This window comes from Primulina tabacum, chromosome 5, assembly GCF_025594145.1.
Source record: "Primulina tabacum isolate GXHZ01 chromosome 5, ASM2559414v2, whole genome shotgun sequence".
In the NCBI taxonomy this organism is placed as follows: Eukaryota; Viridiplantae; Streptophyta; class Magnoliopsida; order Lamiales; family Gesneriaceae; genus Primulina; species Primulina tabacum.
This window is the reverse complement of record NC_134554.1, coordinates 41511855-41538519: the sequence shown is the minus strand read 5'-3', so window position 1 is coordinate 41538519 and position 26665 is coordinate 41511855. Positions and strand designations below refer to the sequence as shown.

At 36.0% G+C, this 26665-nt stretch overlaps 3 protein-coding genes and 1 long non-coding RNA gene across 4 annotated transcripts in view; 3 read left to right on the top strand and 1 right to left on the bottom strand.

Moving 5' to 3' along the window:
• Positions 1 to 3483, bottom strand: part of LOC142547739 (uncharacterized) — a 48115-nt gene extending 44632 nt beyond the window's left edge. The window contains exon 1 of the long non-coding RNA XR_012820725.1: positions 3402 to 3483. This is a non-coding gene — a long non-coding RNA (uncharacterized LOC142547739). The remainder of the gene's footprint in view (positions 1 to 3401) is intronic.
• LOC142547730 (serine/threonine-protein kinase ATM-like) overlaps positions 1 to 26665 on the top strand; it is a 75489-nt gene that overhangs the window by 44482 nt on the left and 4342 nt on the right. Inside the window, exons 15-23 of the mRNA XM_075656147.1 lie at positions 18797 to 18896; positions 20936 to 21014; positions 21153 to 21280; positions 21663 to 21819; positions 22028 to 22074; positions 22158 to 22221; positions 22286 to 22360; positions 22437 to 22556; positions 22902 to 23086. Coding sequence (XP_075512262.1) covers positions 18797 to 18896; positions 20936 to 21014; positions 21153 to 21280; positions 21663 to 21819; positions 22028 to 22074; positions 22158 to 22188 — 542 coding nt within the window. The 3' untranslated portion in view covers positions 22189 to 22221; positions 22286 to 22360; positions 22437 to 22556; positions 22902 to 23086. The remainder of the gene's footprint in view (positions 1 to 18796; positions 18897 to 20935; positions 21015 to 21152; positions 21281 to 21662; positions 21820 to 22027; positions 22075 to 22157; positions 22222 to 22285; positions 22361 to 22436; positions 22557 to 22901; positions 23087 to 26665) is intronic.
• LOC142547734 (serine/threonine-protein kinase ATM-like) lies at positions 5459 to 18870 on the top strand. The gene is made up of 12 exons (XM_075656163.1): positions 5459 to 5725; positions 6602 to 6657; positions 7143 to 7227; positions 7664 to 7752; positions 14568 to 14598; positions 14716 to 14786; positions 17005 to 17081; positions 17393 to 17424; positions 17911 to 17982; positions 18316 to 18462; positions 18550 to 18619; positions 18709 to 18870. The coding sequence occupies exons 5-12, from the start codon at positions 14572 to 14574 to the stop codon at positions 18723 to 18725; spliced, it is 513 nt and encodes a 170-aa protein (XP_075512278.1). The 5' UTR covers positions 5459 to 5725; positions 6602 to 6657; positions 7143 to 7227; positions 7664 to 7752; positions 14568 to 14571; the 3' UTR covers positions 18726 to 18870.
• LOC142547737 (uncharacterized) lies at positions 19844 to 21014 on the top strand. Its single transcript, XM_075656168.1, has 4 exons — positions 19844 to 20010; positions 20111 to 20182; positions 20289 to 20453; positions 20882 to 21014. Exons 1-4 carry the CDS (start codon positions 19975 to 19977, stop codon positions 20918 to 20920), a joined length of 312 nt encoding a protein of 103 aa, XP_075512283.1. The 5' UTR covers positions 19844 to 19974; the 3' UTR covers positions 20921 to 21014.

Below are 26665 nucleotides of genomic sequence, written 5' to 3'. Positions count from 1 at the left end.
ACTTTCATTGTTTTTCGAGCATTTAGTCGCAAAGGCACACCCGATACCTCCATTTTCTCGTCTTTCACACCATAATAAGAGTTTTTGATTGATTGTCCATCTTTTATTGTCGTTCTAATGTTTTATGTGAGTTTTGAATGCATGTTCGTAGAGGAAACCAATTTATATGAATTGATTCTCACGTTTTTGTCTCTTGGTTCAAGGGGTTGCCTGGATGGGGAGGTAGGGGGCTCAAACACGTCTGAATTATGGTGTTTAGATGTTAGGATCATATCTTGAGTCGGTTTGGTGATGGTGCGATCGAGTTTCCTCGATTTAGGGCTTGGGACAGCTAGGTTGTGCGAAGGGTTGAGGGAAACGTGCATGGGGCTAGGGACCACGGCTATACCGATCCAGGAGGGTCTTAAGGTGGGCAAGGAAGGGTTGGTTCGATCCTGGTCCGGGCTAGTTGAAAGTGGGGTAGAGGTTGGCTTTAAATGTTGTTTTGGATTTTTGATCCGTAGGGCTAGCGCCGCGACTCTGCCCTTTAGGCGCCGCAGCACCTGATCTTCGGGGATGGGAGCGATGCAGCGCTGATGCCGGGCGCCTAGGCGCTAATCAAGCGAAGCAGCACCACAGCGTCAGTGCCTAGTCGCAAGCCCAGTGTAGATGGGGTAGTTGTTTTAGCGCTTATGACTCGTTTGGGTGTGGATATGTCGATATGACTGAGGTTATCGACAGTTAAATTAGATCATACAGAGTTTGATTAGGTGTCCTCAAACTATGGTTTAAGTTTGATTGAGTTCGGGTTAAAATCAGGTTTTCGGTCCAAGTTTTAAAACGAATTATAGAAATTAATGCATGGGCTCGACCTTACGTCTAGGAAATGGTTATAAATGTGTTTTGAGGTGTTTTAATAAATTTGGTTGGCTTCGGGTTGAAATTTTGAGGTCCAGGGGTAAAACAGTCAATTAGGCTTTCCGGGAGCAAAATGGTCATTTTGCACCCAGGTCAAGTTAGCAGTCATGGCAGCACCCTAAACACTAAAGTTGCATGTTTAAAAATGTATATGTTATTACGAGCATGAATTTTTATGAAAATACAAAATATACATTGCATTCTTGATTTTAAAGAAATTTACGTATATGCATGATTTTATAAGTGATTAATACAATGACATGTTTTTGAAGGATGAGAGTTGGTTGTGACTAACACGAAAACGAACATGTAAGGCCAAGGCTCGGTGGATGGGTAATAATGTCGTTGATGTCCCCGCCACCGGGTACCGCGGTTATACGTAGATGGATCCATCGACTAGAGCTGATACGAAAATCACAACTAATTATCTGAATTCAAATAAAGAAAATGAACACGTATATGTTGATATGATGAGATATGTTATTGAACATTATGCTTGGATATTGTATGTTTAAGTTCATATTTTTAAGATCATGAAATGTATTTTAATTACATTACTTTTCATTGTTGCATGTTATGTATATGTACTTGTTATAACGATTCGGGTGTGTTGAGTCCTTAGACTCACTAGGTGCGAATGATGCAGGTGAGCACGATGAGTTTGAGAATGGAGGTGCCGAAGACTGAGTAGGCGGAGCTGGGAGTGCGCACGATGATCCGAGGACCTTGCATATTTCTGCACTATATGTTTATGGGGTCATGGATGAACACTGTTTTTTTTTTTTTATGCATTTTATATCTTTTTATACGTTGATGATACTACAGGCTTAGATTGCTGCGTTTGAGTTCTTCTCAAACAGTAGTATAGGAATTTGATGATATTTAATATTTATTTAACTGCAGTTATTTTTATTCGGTCATTGAATAATTTTTTAATACGCATGGTGTACTGTTTTCATTCGCATGCATGTGTATGAGCATTTTCAAAATTATCTTGCAAAAAAAAAAAAATCTAGCAGTATTTTAGTAGCACGAGTCGTTTCAACTGTCATATTTTAAACGATGGTGACAGATCGGGGATGGACATTTGATGCTTTTCATTCTACCTTATCCATATATTTATGAAGCCATGTTATGTTGATTATCACAACTATTCATAAAATTAGACTATTATGCAAATCATTGTTTGTATTACACTGAGATTCAAAATGTTATGCAAGAAAATCGAAGTCGAAAGTTCGTCATTGTAACCATGAAGCCAATCATGTTATTTTTATTATTTTTTTAATATAACTATTATTATATTTATATCATGATTAATATTAAAAATATATTATTTAAAAAATTATACGTATTCGTATAATGCTAGTGAACAAAATTATAATTACATAAATATAATATAAATAATACCAATAAAATATTAATAAATTACTTAAATTACCTTCTCAAACGTGGTTATACGGAATTTGTAATAAAACGAACGGAAGATGTTAATATCTGAAATAAATGACAAACATTAACATAAATATTACACAAAACCAATTATTACTTCTTAATATATAATTATAATATTATCAACAAAATTAAATATTAATCATTTTGGGCAGATGAAACGGAGGAAATGCGCGCAATTTAAAGGGGAATAATGACGGATTCCCTAGAATCTGTGACAGGCTGTCACGGATTCTGAATCCGTGACATGCTCTTTTTCTTTAATTTTTCTTTTAAAAATATTTAGAATCCGCTATAAATTTCTACGGAATGCACTATTTTTACAACCATCTCATTTTTACAATATTTTATTACATAGTTTTTAATTAATATTAATTTTTTGAAAAAGCCCCAAAACTCAAACTCAAGAATAAACACAAGTCAAATAGAAAATCAATCGAATGTCATAACTGCAAGAATATATTATTAAAAAATGAAAGAAAGAAGATCGAGTTTTTTTAATTAAAATAGTAATAAAAACTTTAAAACAAACGCAAGCCTACTCAAATTAAATGAGACATGTTTTTTTCTTCTTCTTGTTTTGTTAATTTAATAAATTTATATAATTGTCACTTTTAAAAATATGTAAAATTTAAAAATAAAAATTTTGCATTTTGAGATATTACATTGTATGTGTCTATATATGTAATTAATAAGTTTATCAAGTTATTTCAAATATAAAACATTGTACAAAATTATTTTAGTAAAATAAATTAAAAACGGTGCAAACTATGTTTATAAATTATTACCTAAAATTTATATTTTAAATATATCCCGAGAGGAGCGTCTGAAAGTTACCAAATGTGAGATTGCAATGTTAACGGCTGAAAAATAAAAAAACGCGTTTTGTCGGTTTCCATATCTGAATTGGCCCCGCTCCCCTCCGCTCCCATTGTTGAGTTATCAAATACCCCGTAACAGAGTTCTTCCTCCCCGATCCATCTCCTGATTCTCCCGCCTTTTCTCTCTAAAGAAACCCTATTGGATACGCTAAAAATGGCCTTGAAACTCACTTCCAGAGACATTCAAGAGATCGTCTCCAAGCTATCATCCGACAAGGACAAAGCTCGAGAAGTAATCAAGAAGATAGACTTTTACTGGCGTGTCTGTTCAGTTTCTTGGAGGGTAACGAGTTTGAGTTTCTTGTATATGAAATCATCTTTTTACATAATTTTCAATGATTTTGTTTAATAGGATCCAGCAATAAGTAGAATTCATACTTGTATAGTTTCACACAGTTCGTTTGTTTTGCTGAAACATTTCCGATTCATATTTCTTATCTTAGGATGGCATTGAGTCCTATTGTTTAATAGGCATTGAACAATATGTAGAGCTCATTGCCATTCCTTTTGTGTATCTATTTAAAAATGAAGGAAACTTTTTTTCCTTTTCTTTGTATTATTTTGTAAAGTTTGACGGGTACATGATGATAGTTTTTGATGTTTGTCATTACCTTGTTTTATTAATTTATTTTCCCCCTGAAATGGGCCAGTCGATAAACATAAAGATAATTTACTTTCTTTTATTTGATTTTGAATTATTCAAGCAGGGAGTCTCATTCTCTACATGTGTTGTGAACTTCGAATCTTTGCGAGAATTATTGGAAATACTTATAATTGGCTTTTCCCTAATTAATTTTAGGGAATTTCATATCCGCCTCTTCATTGTGATTAATATTCTGAGATATTTTTTCTCATGTAAGGTAACGCATCGATATTTTTGTATTTTGGTTCCACCTTACACAGATTTCTTATAGTTATTCTATTGCAATAATCGTCAACTTTATAATTTTGTTCTTTTTGCATGTTAGGGATGAGGGAAAAATTCCTCGCAAGCTTGTGGAGTGCATCAATACATATTTGTTAAAGGATGGACCAAATTTAGGTGGCAAATCCCTGGAAATTCATCAAGCAGTAAATCATTTCGTGTTTCGGTACTGGTTTGCTACTCATGATGACATGATCGAAGTCTAAAGGTGTCTTGAGTGGTACTAAGTTGATGGTTTTAATTTAAAGTTAAATGTCTGTAGTACTTCTAATTTGTCCTTCATTAGTAGGATTCTCTTCTTTGCTAGAGGTGTGGATGACGATTCTATTTTACTAGAACTTGTGGATGTGATGAGCAAGGAGCTTGATCAAATGAGTAATTCCAGCACCGATTCACCCTGGTTAGAATTATAACATGCTTAATTTTTGGTGGGTTTATGAAATGCTGCTTCTCTGTTCTTGTTTGTGTTTTATTTATTTATTATTATTATGATTTTGAGTGACTCAATTAGGGGTGAAAAATGTGTGATTATGACAAGCTCACAGTTCAAGGTGGCGGAGCTTGCTGCCCTTGTGTTTTGCCGGGTACTTATTGCAGCAACTTAATTGTTGTGCCTTATAAAGTTGATACTCCATTACATATTTGTGGTTGTGTGCTTACCAGACACGATATGGCTCTTTTGTATTTCACTGGGTTGTGGGCTCTGTTTTATCTTCTGGTGGTTATTTTCAACCTTATTTTATGTTCCGTTGTCGCTAAACTTGTAGCAGATTACTCTGTTAAATTTTGAATAATAGGAAGATGGGAAAAACAACAGAAAAAAAGCGAAAAGTCTGGTCATAAGTGTTGTCGCCATAAACGACGTGCCACAACTTAATTTTTTTCTTCTTGATTTTATACAATTGTCGCCACTTCATGCTCGTAAGAGGATATCTTGGGATATTAATGATGGAGTAAACCATTTAAATCAAATTACAAATTGATTTCAATATTGACGATACCAAGTTAGATTCTATCAAATGAAAAATTGAGTTCTGACCCCATTTTTGATTCAACAATTAACATGAATTTAAGCTTTTAAATGAACTAAAAGGGCTTAATAGAATTTTGGATATCAATATGTAGAATTCCAGTTATATCATATTGAGCAGAAATAAATACGGTATAAAACTGTTGAAGGCTTTTCAGCTGTGATATGATGCAAAAATTTTAAAACATAATGAGAGGGAAGGACAACTGAGAGAACATAAGTAAATAAACTGAGAGAACATAAGTAAATATTAAGTGTGATTTTAATGAATCAAAATTCGATTTCTAATTCTTTTACTTTTTGAAATAGTTTGAGATCTTTTTAGTTGCTTCCATGTATTTGGTATGACTTGAAGTATTCCTCTTTATTTCAATCTTGAGAAAAACAGTTTTCCATATTTATGGTCAAAGGTTACAAGGCAATGTTCACTTTCCAGCTGTGCGCTAATACATATAAAAGCCCAGTTACTGTAAAACGATCCCGGAGGGAGCATGTGGTTGTCCTGATAAAAGAGAGAGTCGTGGAGGGCAAATGGCCATGGTAGGTTTCAACAGAACTTGTTCTTTTGAGTGGATAAAAAAATATAAACATCAAATATCTCAATACTTAACAGTATCCTTTGGGCTGGTGGATGGTGTGATATCATGTTTTTTCCTTGTTCATGGATCACACATTCAATGGCAAATCCGACACAATATTTTTCAATAATTTCCAAATTTGTTTTTCTATTGTTCACATTTGCATTCATGTTGCTACTTATTTATCCACCATCTTGAGTTAAAACGATCTAATATTCGTGGCAGGCATGCTGCATTTGTTTGTCTCATCCGCAATTATTCTACTCGCATCCGTAAAGATCACTTATTGTTTTGGTTTGACAGCATATCTGCAAACTTTGTAAAATTCATTGATGTTATTGTGAAATCTTGACACTTACCTGTAGCTTTATTGACTGGTTTATATTTCATCCTCCGGTGACAAAAAATTTGTGCTCCTGTAGTCTATTTGTCTCCTTCTTGTGTGCTGGAGATGCATTCATATTTTCTTGATATTTTAATTTGGTTAATATCTATACCTCTTCGTTGAGGGAGAGGAGAGCTGTTGTCTGTTTTGCTCTTTGCCTTCATTTCGAACTTATTCTTTTGGTACCAGTAGGGAATTATTTTTTTTCTTGTTAGGGTCTTGCAGGGGCATAATTCTCTTATCTTTGTTGGTTTGGTCATGCGCTTTGTAGGTTTTTTTTTACTTTCGCTTTTCAGTACAAATGTTAATTCATCAGTTTGCTTACTCAAGTGATACCGCCATTCAGACTTGTTTCTCATGTTTCTGTTTTTCATACTTCTGATATCACATTTGCCCTTTCTGGAGTCCGCAGTCAAATTTTGATTTCCGGAATTCGCTTGTTCTCGATTGCAGAATTATTAACGTGGCAATTTAGAGCATTCTTATGACGATCTGTTCTGGACGTTGCAGTAAGTTGTTCCTTTACATGCAAAAACTTCATTTCACTCTGTATAATTGAGCCTAAGAAATCAGTGTGATATGGTTTGCAACTATAATAATTTGATGTTTAAACAAACACTATGATATCTTACTTTTTATGTGATATAACTTATTTCTTATGTGCAGAAATGCCTTCTAGTTTCTTTTTTTCTGATAAGATAAGAAACAATATTATTTTAACAAAAGATTTTAATTACAAAAAGGAGACCAGAGGTCATCGCATAACAAAGTAAGAACTGGAATCATATTAACACAATATGAGATTCCAATCCCTAAACAAATCTGACAGCAAAAACATTTTAAACTCCACATTATTTGTAATCCAGCATGGAACCCTAAGTTTAATCTTGTCTCAGCACTCTTTGTTATTCTTTTTAACTTCTGACCAATTTTGTATTTCATTTGAATGAGTCTTCTTAAGATTCTTCTCACCAGTTTTTTATTTTATTTGAAGGAGTCTGCTTAGACTTTCTTTATTGATGCTTTTTGCTGCTCCAAATGAGAAATCATCGCAGAAGCTAGCTTTTCCCTTGAATGAGGTATATCACATTATATGTATGGAGGAAAAGATATAGTTTTATTCAGTGTGTCCTCCTGGTTTCTTGAAATAATTTTGTTCCTTGGACTTGTTATTTATAGTCATATGCTAATTAAGAAGGATAGTTCTTTGGTTGTATCATATGTGGGGAAGGATGCAGTCTAGGTTTCTTTGTTCACTTTTCTTTATCATGGCCAATAGCAATCATATATTGTGTATGGACTGGATTGTTGCTCATCAATGGCTCTGATTAAATTGTTTGTGTTTGGTTGGCGTCTGGGGCTTACTAAGGATAATGAAAATAAACTCCATGAACTTTCTGGACCATTATATGAGGTATCGCGTTTGTAGGATGTCTAATGCAGGACCTGCTTGATATTCTTTTTTCTTTTAATCCTTGTGCATATTTTGATTTTATTTTTGTAAAAATTCTGCAGGTTGGCAAAGGTAGGCATGTGATATGGAACTGCCTTATGCGGAGTTAGCCAACATTTTGCAATCTCACCTCAATTGTAAGCATCCATTTGTGTAAAATTCCCATCAAGGAATGGTGTAGATAGATCTTTGAAATGCTTCCTTTCCTCTTATGGTGAATTGTTAAGTACAATTTTTTTTTGATAAGAAACATAACAATATTATTAATATTAGAATTTTACATTACAAGAAGTGGACTAGTGGTCCACTGCCACGCAATAGTATGTAAATAATTTTTAACAATACACAAACGACCAATCCCGTAGAATATCAAATGTAGACAATCCCTGAAAGTGCTTGTCCGCTCCGATCCAGTTTGCTATTGTGAACTTGATTTCCCCAACAGTCTTCCGTGGTTTCTTCCAATTCTTCAAAAATTCTCCTATTTCTCTCTAACCAAACTGCCCAACAAATCCCATGGATGACCACAGTCCAGAAAATTTTACCTCTATTGCCGAGCATATGTCCAAGATCTGTTCTTCTAAACAAATCATGAGTTGTTTTCTGCACGACCCAGACCAGTCTCATCTCTTCCAAAGCCTTAGCCCACAATGCATGTGTGAACTTGCAATGAATTAACAAATGATCTTGTGTTTCCACATCCTTTCGACACAACACACCAGTTGGGACAAAGAGCACAATTAGGATATCTCTTTTGCATCATCTCGGATGTCGGTAATTTTGCAAGGATTGCCGTCCACGAGAATATTTGAATCTTTGACGGAATAGGAATTTTCCAAATGATATTGAAAAAATTGAAATCTTGTGCACCATTACTATCCGTAAAGAATGAATTGAAAAAAGATTTGACTGTGAATTTCCCGGATTGATCCCCCTCCCACTGTTGAAAATCATCAATCCCTTCGACCAATCTCACCCCCTCCAAAATGCTTAAAAGCGAAGATAACTGAATGATCTCGTTCTCTCGGAGAGATCAACGGAAATGCAAATCCCAAGAAAAATTATTTGATGAAGTATCGAAAGAAGCAAAAAAAGAAATAGGCAAATTACGAACCAAAGAAAGCTGAAATAAAGATGGGAACAAATCCCGGAAAGATGAATCTCCCAACCAAATGTCCTCCCAAAACCTGATTTTGGTTCCCCCTCGAACAACTAATCTCACTAGTCGGTGATAAGTCGGGTATGTTGTAGAAATGAACTTCCACGGACATCTAAAAGTCACATTCTTAGCGAACCCCGCATCCCATCCATTTTCTTGTAGCCCATACTTGCTCTTTATCATTCTTTTCCACAACGAGTCATTTTCAACATTAAACCTCCACCACCATTTTCCCATTAACGCAATGTTTCTCAAACATATACTCCCGAGACTTAAGCCACCTTTCTCCTTCGGTCTACAAACTTTTTCCCATCTAACCATATGACAATGTGATTCTCCCTCATTCCCATTCCACAAAAAGTCTCTCATTATTTTCTCCATCGCCCCCGCTACTCCTTTTGGTACCTTGAAAAGAGACAAGAAATATATAGGCAAAGCAGTCAATACCGCAGCAATCAATGTTACTCTACCCCTTTTGGACAAGAAAGCCTTTTTCCAAGATGCCAATTTTCTAGTTATCTTAATCATGATAGGTTCCCAAAAAGAGACTTGTAGAGGATTACCCCTGAGGGGAACTCCCAAGTATTTTATTGGCCATTGTTCCCTGCGACAACCAATCCCCTTAGCTATATCTTCATCTTCTACTTCTTGATTTAAACCCAATAAAGCACTCTTGTCCCAATTGATCCGCAGTCCTGACATATCACAAAATGCCTTCAAAACTCGCACCAAGAAGCCTAAGTGTTCCTCCCTCTTAACAAAAAACAATGTATCATCCGCAAACTGTATATGTGATACTTCAACCTTATCTCAACCCACTTCGTACCCTCTGATGAATTTTTCTTCTTTTGCTTTGTTAACCAATCTTCCCAAAACATCCACAACCATATTGAACAGAAATGGTGATAAAGGATCTCCCTGTCTAAGTCCTCTGTATGCTTTAAATTTCCCCCTCGGTCTCCCATTAATCATGATTGAAAACGAAACATTAGATACGCATCCTCTTATCCATCCTCTCCACCTTTCCCCGAAACCTTTCTTCTGTAAGACGAAATCCAAGAAATCCCATTCAACATTGTCATAAGCTTTTTCAAAATCAATTTTCAAAACCCACCCTTTTTTATTTTTCTTCCTCCCTTCTTCAACCAGCTCATCCGCAATCAAACAACAATTCAATATCTGCTTTCCTCAATAAATGCATTTTGGGATTCTGACAATGTATGTGACAACACTTTTTTCATTCTTGTAGCCAACACTTTTGCAATTATCTTGTATAAGCTCGTAATGAGGCTAATGGGTCTGAAGTCTTTTACTTTTAACGAGTCATGTTTCTTTGGTATCAAAACATATATACCATTCATTGGTTAACCCATTAATGATCCCCCCTTCATAAAATTCTGCAAACACCTTCATTAAATCGCCTCTAACTATATCCCAACAGTCCTGATAAAATGCCAAAGTATAACCATCGGGCCCCGGTGCTTTACATCTGTCACACGCAAACACCGCCTTCTTAACCTCTTCTTCGGAGAATGGTTGTTTGAGTTCAATCCTCATATCATCATCGATAGGTGTCCATTCCACTCCTTCAATCCCAAATCTTTTCACATCACTATTATTGTACAACTGTTGGAAATAATCAACAATTAATTGTACTATTTGACCCTCATCCTCTATAACCCCCCCATCATCCATTTCCAATTTACCAATCATAGCCTTTGTTTTTCGGTGGTTTAGCAAGGAATGAAAAAATTAGGTGTTTCGATCTCCTTCTTTTAACCATTTAATTTTCGCTTTTTGATATAACATTCTATTTCGTCGGCACACCAACTCTTCCAACTCCCATTTTATTTTTATTTTTCAGCCACCCCTTCCGTATTCTCCCTCCCCTCACTCTCCAATTCATCCAGTGTCATAATTCTGTTTCGCATTTCTGCCTCCCTCATTTCAATCTTCCCAAACTCCTCGTCGTTCCATAATTTGATTTTGTCCTTAATATACTTAAGTCTTCTCACGAATTTATATCCCTCCCATCCTTCAACTTGTGTGCTATTCCACCACGTAGAGAATTTATCCTTAAAACCCTTATGTTGCAGCCACATGTTCTCGAATTTGAATGGACAAGGTCCCCATTTAAGTTTCTGTGTTTCCAATACAATTGGAAAGTGATCCGAAGTAATGCACGGCAAAACCGATTGCTTATGATATGGAAATAATTCCACCCACCCTCCCAAAAACAGGAATCTGTCTGCTGCAAATCGGTATAGCCCTCAAATTTGACCATGTAAATTTCGCATTCAGTAGGGGTGGGTCGCACAATTCCAATTCCTGAATCAGCGTATCAAAACAAGTCATACTTGTTGTTTGTGAGTGGCTATTTATTTTCTCGGTCAGATATCTCACAACATTGAAGTCCCCTCCCAAACACCACCTATCCCCACACAAAACTCTCAAACCCGCCAACTCATCCCAGAATTTTTGTCGCAGCACGCTGTAAACCACCAGCTATATAAATCATTATTCTTGTTTATGCATACCGAAATCGTAAATTCCCCAATCATATTATCCGTGATGGATAGAACTCTCGGATCCCACATAACCAAAATACCCCTTGATGAGCCAATTGAGGGTATATGAACCCAATCAACAAACCTTGATTTCCACACGCTGGATATAAATCTTCTGTCAATAAATTCTTTTTTTGTTTCTTGTAGAATAACTAAGTCGGGTTTCTCCTTGCGTAGCATATCTCTAATGAATCCTCTCCTCGTTGCCGACCCTCCCCCTCTTATGTTCCAAGAGAAAATCTTCATCGAAACACCTTTTCTCCCATTTGACGTTTACCATCTTTTTTCAACTCATCCCCTAGCTCCACCCTTTTTACTCCCATCATCTTCAAACAGCCGTAGTCTCCATCATTTTCGGATAAAAACCTCTTCCCTCCACTGTCCCTATCATCCTCGTGGATGTTGATTCCTGACATACCCGGCTTTTCACCAACCACTATATCTCCCTCAAACTCGATACACCTCCCTTCCCCCGAATTTTTATTGAAAGGAAATTCTGAAGAATGAAATGAAGGATCGGAAGAATGAATATGCGAAGAAGTATTTTGTTGAGTACCTTATCCGAAGGTGATGCAAAGAGATCCCCTATGTCCTCCAAACCCAAGCTGGTGTGTGTCGTCGTATCCGAGCTGATAGACATATGAGTCCCCACGTCCCTAAAATCACTATCTTCTTCAGAGCCATGGCCCTGATCCTTTGTAAAATCCCTGTCCTCCCATGTGATATCTTGTTCCTTCTGCACTAATTCTTGATCCAGCCACTGTCTCTTGATCTTTGTTGCTGCTTCATTTTGTGTATTAAACCAAGCATGATTTGTCCTTGATTTTCTTCTAGTATAAACGACCTCAAAGATCTTTTCTTGTTTACTTATGTCCTCTGTACAACCGCAGCGCCTTGTATGCTCATTCTCTTTGTTGGTCATTGATTGAACTAGTCCTTTCTTGAAATCATCCACTCCTTTCGGACTAACCCTTTTGAGGATCTTGATTTGTTTGCGGCCTCTCATTGGTTCTGACCCAACCACTTTAGAACCTTTTCCCCCTTGCTTGCTTGTTTTGTAAACATCTTCCTGTTGTTTCCCGACAAACACTTCCATCCCTTGAACGATATTTGTATTGCTATATTTCCATTCTTGCTGTTTTAAAAGGACCTCTCCTCCCAATACTGTATCCTTGCCAGTGTTAATTTGATGGGCAGCTTCCCCATCCTTTATAATCTGTTTATGTTCTGTTGTGGACTTCGCATCCTTCGCTACGCCTACTTGTCTAAAATTTCCAGTGTCTTCCTCAATTGGTCTTTTCACTCTGCTCCAACCTGCTATCACTCAGCACCATCAACTACTACCTGTGCATAGGATCTTTTTTCATAGACATCGTAAGCTGATTTGTTGACCGAATCGACGTAAATGCGCACACTCATAGGTCCACGCGGTGTCTGAATTGCCAAAGAACTATTAATGAATCCCCCTTCTAGCCCCACCACTTTTATTTTGGCAGCTGCCAAATCCTTTAGCAAAACCGTATCTTGACTAATATCCACCAATCCCCCACAACTATCCCCCACACTTTTGAGCACATCTGTAGTCCACATATCCCATGGTAATCCATCAATCCTTATCCAACTGTTGCAGCATTCGTAAACTTCCTCTTCCGTGTTGATGTCGCTCCTCCAATGTTCGAAAGTCAAGCAAATCCTCTTCTCCAAAAAGCATCTACTGATTTTCAAATAGAATTCAAAATCCTCTGCACTATTTGGCCACCACATTGCTTTATTTGCTTTGAACGGAAAGATCTCAATCTTCTTCTCAACCGCCTTACCAAGGGCTGACGTTACCATTTCCCAAGAAATATTAACGCATTCCTTCGTGACAATCAAAGCTTTGTTCCACTCTTTACTCAAGCACTGTCGGAATTCTTTATGGGCGTCAATGTTCCCGGATCCTGTAGGTATTGAATTGGTCTTACCACGAAACGAAGTTTTTCGAGGTTGTTGTTTGCTCTTCAATTGGTATGCTCCTTTCAGTTTGCTGCTGTTCAGAATTTTTTCAACATAAAACACCAGACATTTCCAGCCCTCCTCATATCGTCCACTTGGAATTATAATTCGCTGCTTCTTACTGGAACGCTCAAATTTGGATACTTCAATGTAGCTTCCTCGGCTGTTAACAAATTTTTGCACCGATATAACTGCTTCCCCCGTCTGATTCTGTTAAAAGTAGTATGTGATTTAGAATTGGTAATGTAATCCCCCATAATTTGCCTCAGCCAGTTAGCACTCTCACGATCAATTTCCAGCATGTAACTCGCATTCCGAGTTCTCTCTGTCACGCAAATAGTGTCTCCCCTTTTGCCCAGTGAAATTAGAAATAATTTTTGCTCTATTCTAACCTCCTCTACTGCCTTAGCAGTATAGTAATTGCTAAAATCCCTCCTTAACATTTCAAAGGATGGTGAAATGGGAATTTTCGGACCAAAAGCTTAAAACAAGAAATAGAAATTGATATTTTCTGGGGAGCGATAAAAGAGCAAACAATCCGCCGGAAAGGAGGTCGGCGAAAGTCGATAAGAATGGCCTAAGTAATTGGACGCGGGCAGAAGATGATGGCAACCAACAGTTTAGGTGAGCAACGAAAAGTAAAACAATCTCCAACAAAGATGATTTGGTGATCGGAGATGGTTGATGACGGAAAACACCCTAGACGCAAAGAAAAAGAACGACAAGCAGAAAACCCGGGAAAGAAAACCAAGAAAAGACCGAAAAAAGACAGTAACCCTAGTTACCGGAGGCCGGTGACCGGCCGGTGAACGGCGCCGGGCACGATGGACGGATGCGATCAGAGGGGTAGAATATTGGGGTGCATTACTGAAGTTGAGGGATATCGGATAAGAGGAAAGCATCGAGGTAGAGAGCATTTTGAAAAATTCTCTCACTAGAAAACCTTGTATTTGTCATCACTTACTTTGGTTATTGTTGTCAAGTACAATTTATCTACTTTGCATTTCATATTGTAGGAAAAAGTAGGTACATTTAGATTCCCTCTCACGAAATCTCAATCTAATGCACTTAAGTTAGGATAGCTTAACACTGTCTTAACACCAGTTTCTTCCTGTTTCCATTATTGTATAATGTTCTTCTATTTGTAATTATGATTGGATGTTCAAGTATTTATACAATTCTGAAAGAAACTTTTCAAGCTCTAAATTCAGTATTACAGGGTTAGTTGTGCTCTCGTCTTTGCAGGTGGATGCTGCTTTGTAGCATAATGTTGAGCGTAAGATTATAGATAACTGTTTGCTTCTCTTATTTTGATTTGATTGTTTCTTTGCTAGTAAAATGCTTGCTTCTCCATGATTTCAGTATATAACTTCTTTGCTTGGCATTTACCTAGGATACAAAAGATTCATATCTTGTTCCTCTCGAGATATGGGATCTTCGGCTATTTAAACACACACTTTCAACGTGAATGATTCACCTTTGCAAACTTTTTGTCGTTCATGTTACTTTAGAGTATAAATCTTTCGTTGTATGTCATTGTCGATCTCATCTTTACCCTAAAAGCCACGGAATAGTTGTCTGATATTCTTTCTTTGTTCCAGAGAGATACATGTTATATATAATTTTGTTCTTTTACTCTCTTGAATATGACCCGTGGTACTGTGAGATGGTTCGTTCAGCTTTTTTGGAAACCTCTAGCTACTTGTAATTTCTAGTTCAATTAATTTCTCTTGAGATGGTAAAGTGTTTGCTATTTGGGTCCGATGAAGAATATATGACCTAGGTTGCCACTAAAATATGTCATGCAAAAAGATGCTTTAGGGTCACCAGCCATATTTCAGCAAAAATCCTCCAATGCCCAAGAGAAAATATGAAACGGAAGAATATTTGAATGCATAGTACTTGGTGTAAAATTGGCATACATTAGCATACCTTTTAAAGTTTGTGTGCACTACCCACTATTTGTAGCTATAGAGGTATAATTGGTTGAGAAATAATAACTCACAAGGATTTGAAGTTCATCTCTATCCGGAAATATTGTGACAATCATTTGACGTGAAAAAGAGAACATGTTCAATCTAGAATTCTGATGTCGATATTTCTCGCCATTGGGACGAAACTACAAATTAAAAGGATGTAGGAGTGGAGTCCAATGAGAAACAACCCTAAAGGTCTGTTTATTAGATGCGTCAGCCACTCCAGTTTATAAAAAATGAATTATTCTAACATTGCATATATCATGTCAAGCCAAAGGCATATTTCATAATTCTTGACAGCATTTAATTGACCTTAATATATATCTTAAATGTGAACACTGGTTATATTATATCAGCACTAACCAAATATTAATCATATGTTGTCTCTTAAGCGGAGTAAGAGAGGACAACTTGGCAGACTAGTGTATTAATTGCATACACCTTTCAAAATAAATTGCAACTCCTAATATGTTGTGTGACATGGAATTATAGAAGCCTTATTATCGCCCTTCCTATATGCTACTTTTTAAAATTTTTATTTATTTTGCTTTTAATATTGCTAGGTAAATATTTTACGAAATAATCACCTTATATATCCATTTGATTTCCTCTGTGATGGTCTAATAATTCTGAACAATTTCCATGATATCTTCGATGGAATTTGTATGATCATATTTTCTCATATTTTTTACTATTGCCTTATTTATTTTTTTCTTCATTAATATGTTGGGTAGAATTAGTTGGTGACAATTGTTGCTTACCTTAATCTAATCGAATTGTTAGAATTGTTGGTTCTTAGCAGACAACAATTGTTCTCAGTGGTGCTGTTTCAAAGAGTTGAGTCTTTAATGTTTTAAAACATCAATTCTTTTTTTATGTATTATCAAGCACTTAAATTCTATAATTAGTGAAGCGCAGTTTAGAGTAAACATTAGGACGGAATTGTTGGTCTTATATGGATGTTGCTTTTTTTTTTCCCTTTCTGGCAGCAATGTAGTATTTGTTTGTTGACATTTAAGTTACTATACAGTCATAAGGATTTAAATTATGCAGTTACCATCAAACTGCATCCTTATGTACAATAGCAATTTTTATTTTATAATTACGAAACTTGTAAGGTTTAGATTCCATTGTCGCCATTAGAATACCATGGTATGTGGAGTTACTTTATAGTATGTTTGTGTGATAAACTAATAACGATTTGATTTTCGTTTATGTTTCAGAGGAAGTGTTTCTCACTGACTTTTTTAAAATAAGAATGCAAACTGTGGGGTTGTAAAGAAGTAGATTTTTCTAGTCTTGTGATGAAATTGCTGCTGCACGAATGCAATTTAGTTGAATACTTCCTTTCTTTCGGGGTCAAGTTTTAGAATGCTTTTATGTGATCATATATTCGTGTTATCATGCAAACTTTTGTTTTAAGGGGAAAATTCTAGTTAAGTGCAGTTTTGGTGAAAATAAAACCCTTGCACAGCCAGTAATCAATTCACTGGCTTGAAATTATTGTGTATGGATCCCGTACAAAAGATTTGTGTTTGAGATTAGTTTTCCACCATATTTTATTGGTGTGCCGTGTGTGATTATGTCAAAGTAACTTGCTGTATGTTCTCTCAGAATATGAAAATTAATCCTTGATTCAGAGTTCAGAATGCAAGAGTATAATTTTCCTTTAGCTGTTGTAATTCTTTTCCGATGATTCTATTCAGTGTCCTGATGTTGGGAAATATACTTCAGGTCTGCTTTGTGCTTCATCTCATGCTACTTCTCCAGGAGAACCTCGCTGGTAAGAACCCATTATACTTCTCATTTTTGTATTCCTTTAATAACTGCAAGAGTTCTTTTCAAACGTGTGTATTTGATATTTCTCTCTTAGTTTCTTCTCTTCTAACCAACCCAAAACATAACAACTCTGCTGTGTAGAAACATATATGAGAGTCTTTTCTCATCAACAACTCAAAACAGAATGACTCAACTGTGTTGAAACATGGCTATTAAAGTTCACGTTGTATCTTTCTTTTGATTTCTTTTGTTATTTCAATGTTGTTATGGTGGTTGGAAAATATCTAAATGGTGCACACTCTACTGTTGATATAGTCAAGAGTATGATGACCATGAGAAGCATACAGGTAGGCATCTTGTTGCGGTTCCAAATTTGTAGTTTTGGAAGTTGGAATTTCTTACTCTAATATTTATGGCCATGTTTATAGACTTGGTAATAATTGATTGGTGCTTTAATAATTTCCCAAAGTAGGTGGAAAGGAAAGGGTTGCCATCCCATTATCATAAACTGCGAATAATATGGTGTATTTGATTTTTGCGTCATTCCCTGAGATGCAAAGCTTGTTATTTTGTGCTTGTTTCCCGTTGCTATATGTCATACTGGATGACTGTGTTAGTTATTCTTCCTCGTGTATCTAAGCCTGCAAATTTGTTAGTTGGAATGAAATTCTTGGGATCCAAAAAAGATTTTCCTTCATCTTAACAGCTTTTCTTTATTTTAGCTTTTGAATTCAATTTGAATGGATTACATTTTGAAAGGGTGTTTTCACGTGTTTTCAATTTATTGGAAGGATCCAGATTGTATCTTAAAAGTATTCGTTTTCTTGCTGCAGGGTGATCTGCAAGATTTTTTGTATCTTCGGCAGAATGTGTTACCAGCTGTTTTAGCTATACTTAACATGAAGGTACAGTCCAAAGTAGGTACAGTGGCTTTGATATTTTGAAGTGATTTGATGAGATTGATCATAATTTTTAATAACCAAGGAATTTTTTTACGATCTTCAAATGATTCTCTGTGAAAATTCCAGTCTATCTGCAAAAAAAATGAATCCCATCAACGTATAGATTGAGAGACAATATATGATGAACATATTCAATTCTGTCCATCAATTTTCTAATCCCTAGTACTACTTCCTTTTTTGTATCTCTTTACTTCTTTGCTTTTCTTTTATACATGTATAGGTGGTGCAGGATGTTGACATTATTTAGAATATTTGATTGACCTCCTAATTACATAGGAATTCACAACACTGAATGAGAGGTTCGTTGTGCTGCTGCCGGCAGCTGCATATGCCCTTTTTACTGGTTCTACCCCTCTTCTGTATGACGTTTCAGGACTTCTGCCATTGCTCTATGCGACTGAGCCTGAGGAGGAATTAGCCAAGGTATTATTCTTGCAAATCCATCCTTATAAACCTTTTGATCTCACGTATAATGGCTTATCTTAAAAAGTTGTATCCTATGTCTGGTAGATAGAGGAAAGTCCAAGTGATTTTTTGGAATGCTCCGTTGATGTTCTTGCGAAGATTGATATTGATTCTGGTCCAAAGGTGTCACATACTTCTATTTTTTGTTACTTTTGAAATTTAATAACTGATGGATTTTCACTGTCAGTTATGATAAATTTGTAGGTGAATTTGTCCAATAACTGCCAAAATGTACGATTGCCACTGAATCTAAGTGATCAGCTGCTTCATGAAATAGAAAATCACGTTCTTGAATGCATAAAGGAAGTAGAAATTGACAAAATGCTGCTCTCAGAAGTTATCTACACATGCGCTCTCTTAGCTAATTTCATGTTCTGCTCGTATTCAACAAGGTCAATCTTCACTTTCATTGATCCTTCCCATTCTCCGTTGCGGCAGTAGTCCTTTTATATGTCCCATGACTTAACGTAAAAGCTTTTGAACTGTGTTGTATGCTCCTCTATAAACTTTTAATAAGCTCCAAGTAATTGGGGCTTGAGACAAACCTGCACATGACGGTGTGACATTGTTCATTGCCTACATGGTTACCCATCACACTCTTGTTCTGGTTTGATTAGAAGGTCCATATTTTCTCAATCACTTGATTGGGGATGCCAATTTTATTCATTCCATTATTTTTTTTTGCTTTCACTAACAATTATTAGGCTTATTGTTTCAATCTGATCTTAGTCATTTGTTTCGTCAAATATAATGTTTTTTTGATAAATTTATTGACACGTTGTTTCTCTTTAGCACTAGTTTGCATATTTTATTATTTCCTTCATTTTTCTCAAACGAGTATAAATTTTTATGGATATGGTTTTCAATATTCTGTTGTATTCTCACAGTGTTTCACATTTTTTCTTTCACCCTCAGGATCAAAGAAATTCCTCATTTCTTTTCTAAACTGGGTGGATCGTTGTTAGGATATCTAAATCATGTCATTTCAATTGTGGAGAAATATTACAATGATGGTTTGTCTGGATGTTTGGAGTGGAACTCCTTAATTAATAACATTGACTCGACTGCGACTTCTTTTAAAAGTTTCACTAGCTCGCCTTTTCTTAGCGATTGCCAAGAGAAAAATATTGCAAGTTCTGGATTTTATTTTGGAATTGTTCAATCTTCTGAGAGGCTTCTGAAAGCCCTTGCAAAACTGTACGAAGGATGTTCAGAGTGCAGAAGGAATTCTCAAGCAAAGCCAGACTTCCCCGACTTATCAGACGCCCACTCCATTCATGATTCTTTGCCGCTAAATAGTAGAAAAAAATTGATTTTGGATGTGGAGATGGATATGAATGGTGGGTCTGTTGATGTAGATAGGATTGGTATTGACGGTAGTCAGACAATTCTCTAGTGAATCAGAAATTGAATTTCCTGTCAATCATTTCAAGTTTTTTCCCAATTTTATCATTGTCGACGTGGGAAATCATGTTCAATCTTAGGGAAAAAGAGAACAACCCACAGGTATCTTAGTCTCATACCTTTACGTTCCATGTTTTTCTTGGCATTTGCTTTATAGCTATCATGCACACAAGTAATTTATTTTTGTTTCGTATTTGAGTAGGTTTTAGAAAACTTTCTATGCATTCTCAGCCGGCATCCTCACTGGTCTTCCTGCAGACATATATTGGATTTGGTATTGTGCTCTTTTTGTCGTCTCTGTCATTTCAATGCAAGCAATTTGGTGACACCATTTGATTATTCTAAAACTACCCGGTCTCTATTTGATTTCCCCTTTGCAGGTTACGTCTATGACTGATGTAGTAAATTCATATGACAATCTTAAATTCCCGTGTTCCTATATACTGGATGGCATCTGTTGTTTGGTGGCAAGCCTGTTGAAGTCAAATGGAGTTGGAACTCAGAATACTGTTGCATCTTCCTTTACGAAAAGGGAGTTCGAAGAGGTGTGATAGTTGTGATGTCTCTAAGCATGCTTGGATATTTTAGTGGTAAATTATTGATGGCAAGTGGGATGTGAGTTTGAGTTGTCAGTGTCAATATTTTTTGTTTCTTACTTGATTTTGCTGACTTTATACATGTCATTTTTAGCTTTTGTCAGAACAGTCTTGAGGAATGCAATTGTAAGTTAATGTTTAATTTGTACAAATTATACAGTGTTAAAATAAAAGTTGAAGTAAAAAAGATACAATTGAAGCATAGTTAACTAGAAGTTAGGTCACGAGAAATTAGGTTTCAGATCAACGAGGACAAACCATGTGAAGAAATTTAGTGTGCGGAATTACTTGAGAAATAGTCATATTTAAAGCTTTCTCATGGTATTCCTTGTCAGAAAAATTGTTTTCTTTTTCTAAATTAGCCTATTGACTTTCAGTGCTTGACTTCTCTCGGATATTTGGTGAGTGGTGACTAAAGTCTTTGATAATAGTCTCTTCGACTGGTATTATCGTGCGAAGCTTGTTAACTGCATATGCAATTTTGTATTACTCAGACCACAACTTGCTCAGGTGATTAATCTTTATCCCCATCATGATTTTTAGTTGAGAAAATGTGAAGCTGGTTTATTTGTCTTGATTTTATTTTTCTCAGTAATTAATCTTTAGTCCCTCACTTTTGTTGTCATTCTTATATTCATTCTTATACAGTTAGCGATCGACAAGCTATTTATGCTGCTCCGAGATCCTGATTATCGGGTTAGGCTTTGCCTAGCTCGTCGGATTGGCGTCCTTTTCCAGACATGGGATGGTCACTCTGAACTCTTCCAAGATGTTTGATAATTGGCTTGAGATAGACATCTTTCCAGTAGCTATGATAATTTATCAAATTTGTTGCTGCTTAAGTGTTATTCTAAACGGCCATTGACATGGGTCAGGTCCATTTATAATCTTGTTTGTCTAACCACACTTTTTAATACTTGCTCTACTGATAAGTTTCTTGATGCCGTTGCACATTAAGATTGGACATTCCACACTATATTTTATCTGTGGGCTAATGTTTTAGGCTTTTCTCCATTTTGTACAAGTCTAAAGTAGGCTTGTGTGATTTAATTAGTGTATCAATTCATTTAGGATTTGCTCATATACAATGTGGTTTCTGATATGATTACACTTCCTTTTGCTTCTAAAATAACATCGTTCTGGAAAATGTCACTGCAGTTCAAATTTTGGAAGGAAATTGGTTACTTCCTTTGGGGAGAAAATAGTTCGAGCACATAAAGTTTTGTCTGCTGGTCCTCAACCTCGTCCGATTATGGAAACAATTGTCATAACTCTTATGCATCTTGTACTGCACAGCGAGAATATAGAGTTAGAAGTACCAAAATTATTTAGTTCTCGCGAAGACTATTCCCACGAATTGTCATAACTCTCATGCATCTTGTATTGCAAACTCAAAATTTTCAAACTATTCCCACGAACCAGCCTAAAATGATGATTGAGGCCGCTTCAAAATTTTCAAAATTTATTCAATAAATTGTCGATAAATTACTTTTAGCCTTTTGATTTTTGAATTTTACATACAGGCGGTTTTTATGATATCTGTTGTTGCTGCTATCGATCCCTCCCAAAGGTAAGAGTGGAAAAGTAAAGTAGCCACATCTTTATGTTGCATTTGACCTCGGCGTAATTTTCCAAATATCCATCTTTATTCAGAGAACTAGTCAGTGCTGTGCTTGACAGTTAATCTAAGGAAGCATTCTATACAAACATGACAAAGGTGATAAATACATTTCTGGTTGATTAATTTAATTACATGATACCAACTTTACAAATTATTTAAGTTCTTGGAGGAGCTTACGGGGCCAATTCTTTTTAATTGGGTTGCTTGTGGTGTAAGCTTAGTTGCACTTGTTGAGGTAATGTCATATTTTGCATTCGAGGTGTTTAGCATGTAAATAGAAAACTAGACAGTTAATCTGATTAGATTTGCAGGCAAGAGACATTTTTGCGTCGAATTTGGAACCTATGAACTTCATAAAATATTGTTGTCCGTGGCTGCTTCCGGCTTTGATCTTGCAGGAAGATGCTAACAGCTTAAAATGGGTTGCTAAGGTAGCTAGCCTTGCATTCATTTCCTTTAAGAATGTTGTAGCTTCATTTAACTCTTTGACCATTAATATTATTTTTAGATTTGTATTAAATCTTTGTCCAAGTTATTTTGGTTTAGATGTCTTCTATGTTTTCTTAATGTGGTGAGGTGTTTGATCTAATTAATGTTAAAAATGATAGTACCTCGAGTCAACGATTTTAGTATAGGGTAGTTGTATGTCGTGTTCACTCGATGTGGATTGATCTTTGCGAATTGATAATACCCATGTCAGGATCATAAGATGACATTTTTGCTATTGAATATCTTGAACTATATATGCTGGTTTTTATTATTGTTCTTTTTCCCAGGTTGCTTGCCAGCCTTGTGCAGCTTTAGTTAAGAGTCACTTTGTGCATATCTTTTCTGTCTGTATGGCAATGCATTGCAGTAAGAAAGCTAGGTGGGAAAGGGGATCAAGAGTGCTGGAAACTTCTATTTACTTATCGTTAATATCTCTGAACATGAAAGGGATGAACTCACTAAGAAGCAAATGGTACTTTCACTTGCTGCCTCAACATTAGTTTTAACTTTTAACATCTCATGTTGAAAATCAGCTGCATTCTATTTGATACTTTTTGCATGAAGTTAATGTTGTAATTGTGTTTCTTTGAAATATTTTTCTTTTATACTAAATTGTGGTAAAAATGAACTAATCTGAATAAAACATTTGTCTGTTACACGTATGTATCAAGTTTCAGTCTCAAAAAGCATTTTTAATTCTAATTTATTTAAGCATTTTGTAAATCAATGATATAATTTACATTCAATTAAAAAGTTAATTTTTTATGCTTGACCGCCAAAAATTGGAGTTTTTTTGAAACCTAGTTTGAACTATATGTGATGTTTCTCAGCATAAGTGGATAATTCACACCTTGAACTAGAAAAGAACAAGATGATTTTTGAAGATTTAGAATTCTTTGGAAGAATGTTGGGACAAGATTAAGTTTAGGGTTTCAAGTTGGATCTCTAAGAATGTGGAGGTTAAATCGTTCTCGATCTCATACTTGTATAAGAATTGAAGTATAGTATTACGTTGACTCGTAGTACGAGTCTTACCTTACTATGCATGGACCTTTGGTCTGCTTTTTGTAATTAATATCTTTTGATAATATAATATCGTTTCTTTTTTAAGAAAACTAGTGCGAATAGAAAGAAATGTCTTCTTTGTTACTTGGAAAACCTGATCAAATTCAGATTGTAACTTTCTCAGCCCATCCAAGTAATAGGTGCCTTTTCTCTCCTTGTTAGTATCAATCTCAATCTTTGTAGGATTGTCTTCAAGCAGAGTGAGTGGAAATGCCTCTGAACCTTTAAGGTGTTTAGCAATCTCTCTAATAAGACTATTAGAAAAACAAGGTGCAAGCAAGATGGATGAAATGGATAGTCTAAGAGTAAATGTGATATACAACCTCTTGAGATGGACATAGGAGCCGAGCCCTATGAACAGTTGGGGACAATAAAGTGTTAAGTATGGTGGGTCTGCTAGCTATAAGATTAGTCTCCCTGAATAAATAACCAGGAGACCGGAATTACCTTCTTGAGGAGATAACAAGAAACCTGAGACATAAATCATTAAGAGAAATATTAGTTTATTTCTTGTTTCCTTTTCAGCTCGTTTCGGTTTGTATTGATATGGATAGCCATCTTTCTACCAGAAAATATCTATTGAGTATTTAGGGCTATTGCAGTTTGTGCAATGACGAGTTTTGGCCCTGTATTATTTTTATTGATAGCCATTGCAGAGGCTTTAGAATGATCATTTAATCTAATATTAACACCTTTGTGCTTCTCGATTGGGCTGCGAATAAGCTTCCTCTAGATTTGGCAGGGAGAGGAAGCCAAAGCCATGGTCACTAACTCGATGTAGATTGTGATCAAGACCAAAAAATATATATATATCCGATACTTAGCGATACATTTCCATAGTTTCTCAATATCCTACGGACATTTCATATCATTTAGCCTACAGTAATCAAGTTGCAAGAATTTTGAGTCCAACTCACTACGTTACTCCACAAGAGGGCGATCTCTTTGGTGTGGTTGGAATGTTTGCTTCATTGGCTTTCAGACTCGAGAAGAATTTGACACATCCAGATAGTTCTTGATTCTATTCCGAACTTCTTTAGCCACCACACTACACAAATAGGCCATCAGCCTTCTATCATGGAATTCATGAGCAAAGACTTGGCCTTAGCATCTTTAGCCTCCCATTCCTCATAGCTTTGGCCGTTCTATGCGATGCAACCTTCGTCATTCTGATGCATCCCAATTTCTTCTGCCTGCAATAAGTTGAGACGAAATACGATAATTAGCATTATCTAACTCGATCAAATTTGTTGGAAACAAAATTTCATGAACAGTTGCTATGAATTGATTTTTGCCATCAAGAGTGTTCACATTTGCTTTTCCAGACATGATGTAAGAACTAGATGAAAGATTAAGAAAGACATGGCTCTAATTCAGCCGAAAAGAAAGAACAATTGCGGTTTCTACTTTCTATACCAATACAAATTGATAAATGAATGATCTTCATATATACTAGGGAAACCTATACACAATATACATAACCTATTCTATAATAGTAAACTATACAATTAATAGGAGGAACCACTCATGCAATTAATATTTTGATTGTCAGACATCAAAGCCTATCTAAAAAGAAAATTTATCGATACAAAATATCGGACGGCTAATTTTCTGATTCTAATACATCAAATTCTATTTAAAATGAAAACATGATAATGCAAAACATTGTGCAAGCTATATACGCTTACTGATTTGTTATGTTCTTTTTTTTATACGAAACTAAATTTTATTAATAGATAAAGTTTTACAATAATAGCGGATGAGTAATCCGCACAACGAAAATTAGCACAACTTAGAAAGTACTACCCTACTATCTTCATGCCCATACATATTTCCAATCTCTAATCAAATCTGAAATAGACAAATGATTAAAGTCTTTAATAATAATGGTCCAACTCGCAACCATGAACTTAATCTTCTCCAAGACTTCGTCCACTGTCTCCGACACTTCTTTAAATATTCTGTTATTTCTCTCCAACCAGATCAACCAAAGCGTACAGTGTATCACCACATACCAGAAGGTCCTAAATTTTCTGCTTGAAATTCCTCCCGGCTCCATGACGATCAAATCTACAGCCCTCCTCGGAAATACCCAATCAAAACCCAACTCCAGCAACACTTTTGTCCAAATACCTTTTGAAAAAGAACAATGTACCAACAAGTGATCATGATTTTCTTCGTGCTTCTGACATGAAGTGCACCATTGCGGACATAACAGACAGAGAGGCCACCTTCTTTACATCGAATCACAAGTGGGTAGTTTCCCCATAGCCACAATCCACGCGAAAACCTGACCCTTATGAGGGATCTGTACTTTCCAGATATTTTCATAGTACGGAAAATAAGGGAAAGAGGATAAAGGAAAGAAGGAATTATAAAAAGATCTAACAGAGAACAGACCTGAAGGGTCTCCCAAGCAAACTCTTAAATCCCCCACACCCCTCTCTAATCTAACCGAGTCTAGAACCCCTAAAAGGTTAGTGAACTCACACATTTCGACCTCATTTAAATCTCTTCTAAACCGGACGTCCCAATGAAAGATAGGATTGAGTCCACTAGACTGCACTTCAAAAAAACTACTGATTGGTTTATTAATAGAGGTACAAATCCGAAAAATAGATGGAAAACGCTCTTGGAACGACTCTCCCCCCTCCAAACATCTTCCCAAAAACGAATGACATTACCCTCTTTTAACACCGCCCCCACCAAGAGATGAAAAGCCGGGTAAGAACGAGAGATAAATTTTCACGGGCTTCTAAATGTTGCGTTCCTGGCCAATCCCGCATCCCACCCATTATCTTGGAGACCATAAATGCTTGTTATAACTTTTTTCCAGCTCCTCTGACTGTCCACTTTCGTTCTTTTCTAAAGATACAATTGCATGTACAATTCAAACTATTGTGGATGGCTTCTTGGATAGGTTCAATACCTTCTGTTAGTTGTCTATATTTTTTTCCTTGTTTCTTCTAAAAGTTTGAGTGTTCTA

Coding starts and splice junctions, on each gene's coding strand:
- LOC142547734 (XM_075656163.1), top strand. CDS start 14,572: ATGCTGCTTTGTAGCATAATGTTGAGC. Junction 17,425..17,910: donor TGACCATGAGAAGCATACAG/GTAGGCATCTTG, acceptor TTCTTGCTGCAG/GGTGATCTGCAAGATTTTTT. Junction 17,983..18,315: donor TAGCTATACTTAACATGAAG/GTACAGTCCAAA, acceptor CTAATTACATAG/GAATTCACAACACTGAATGA.
- LOC142547737 (XM_075656168.1), top strand. CDS start 19,975: ATGTTCAATCTTAGGGAAAAAGAGAACAACCCACAG. Junction 20,183..20,288: donor GCAGACATATATTGGATTTG/GTATTGTGCTCT, acceptor TCCCCTTTGCAG/GTTACGTCTATGACTGATGT. Junction 20,454..20,881: donor CGAAAAGGGAGTTCGAAGAG/GTGTGATAGTTG, acceptor ATTGACTTTCAG/TGCTTGACTTCTCTCGGATA.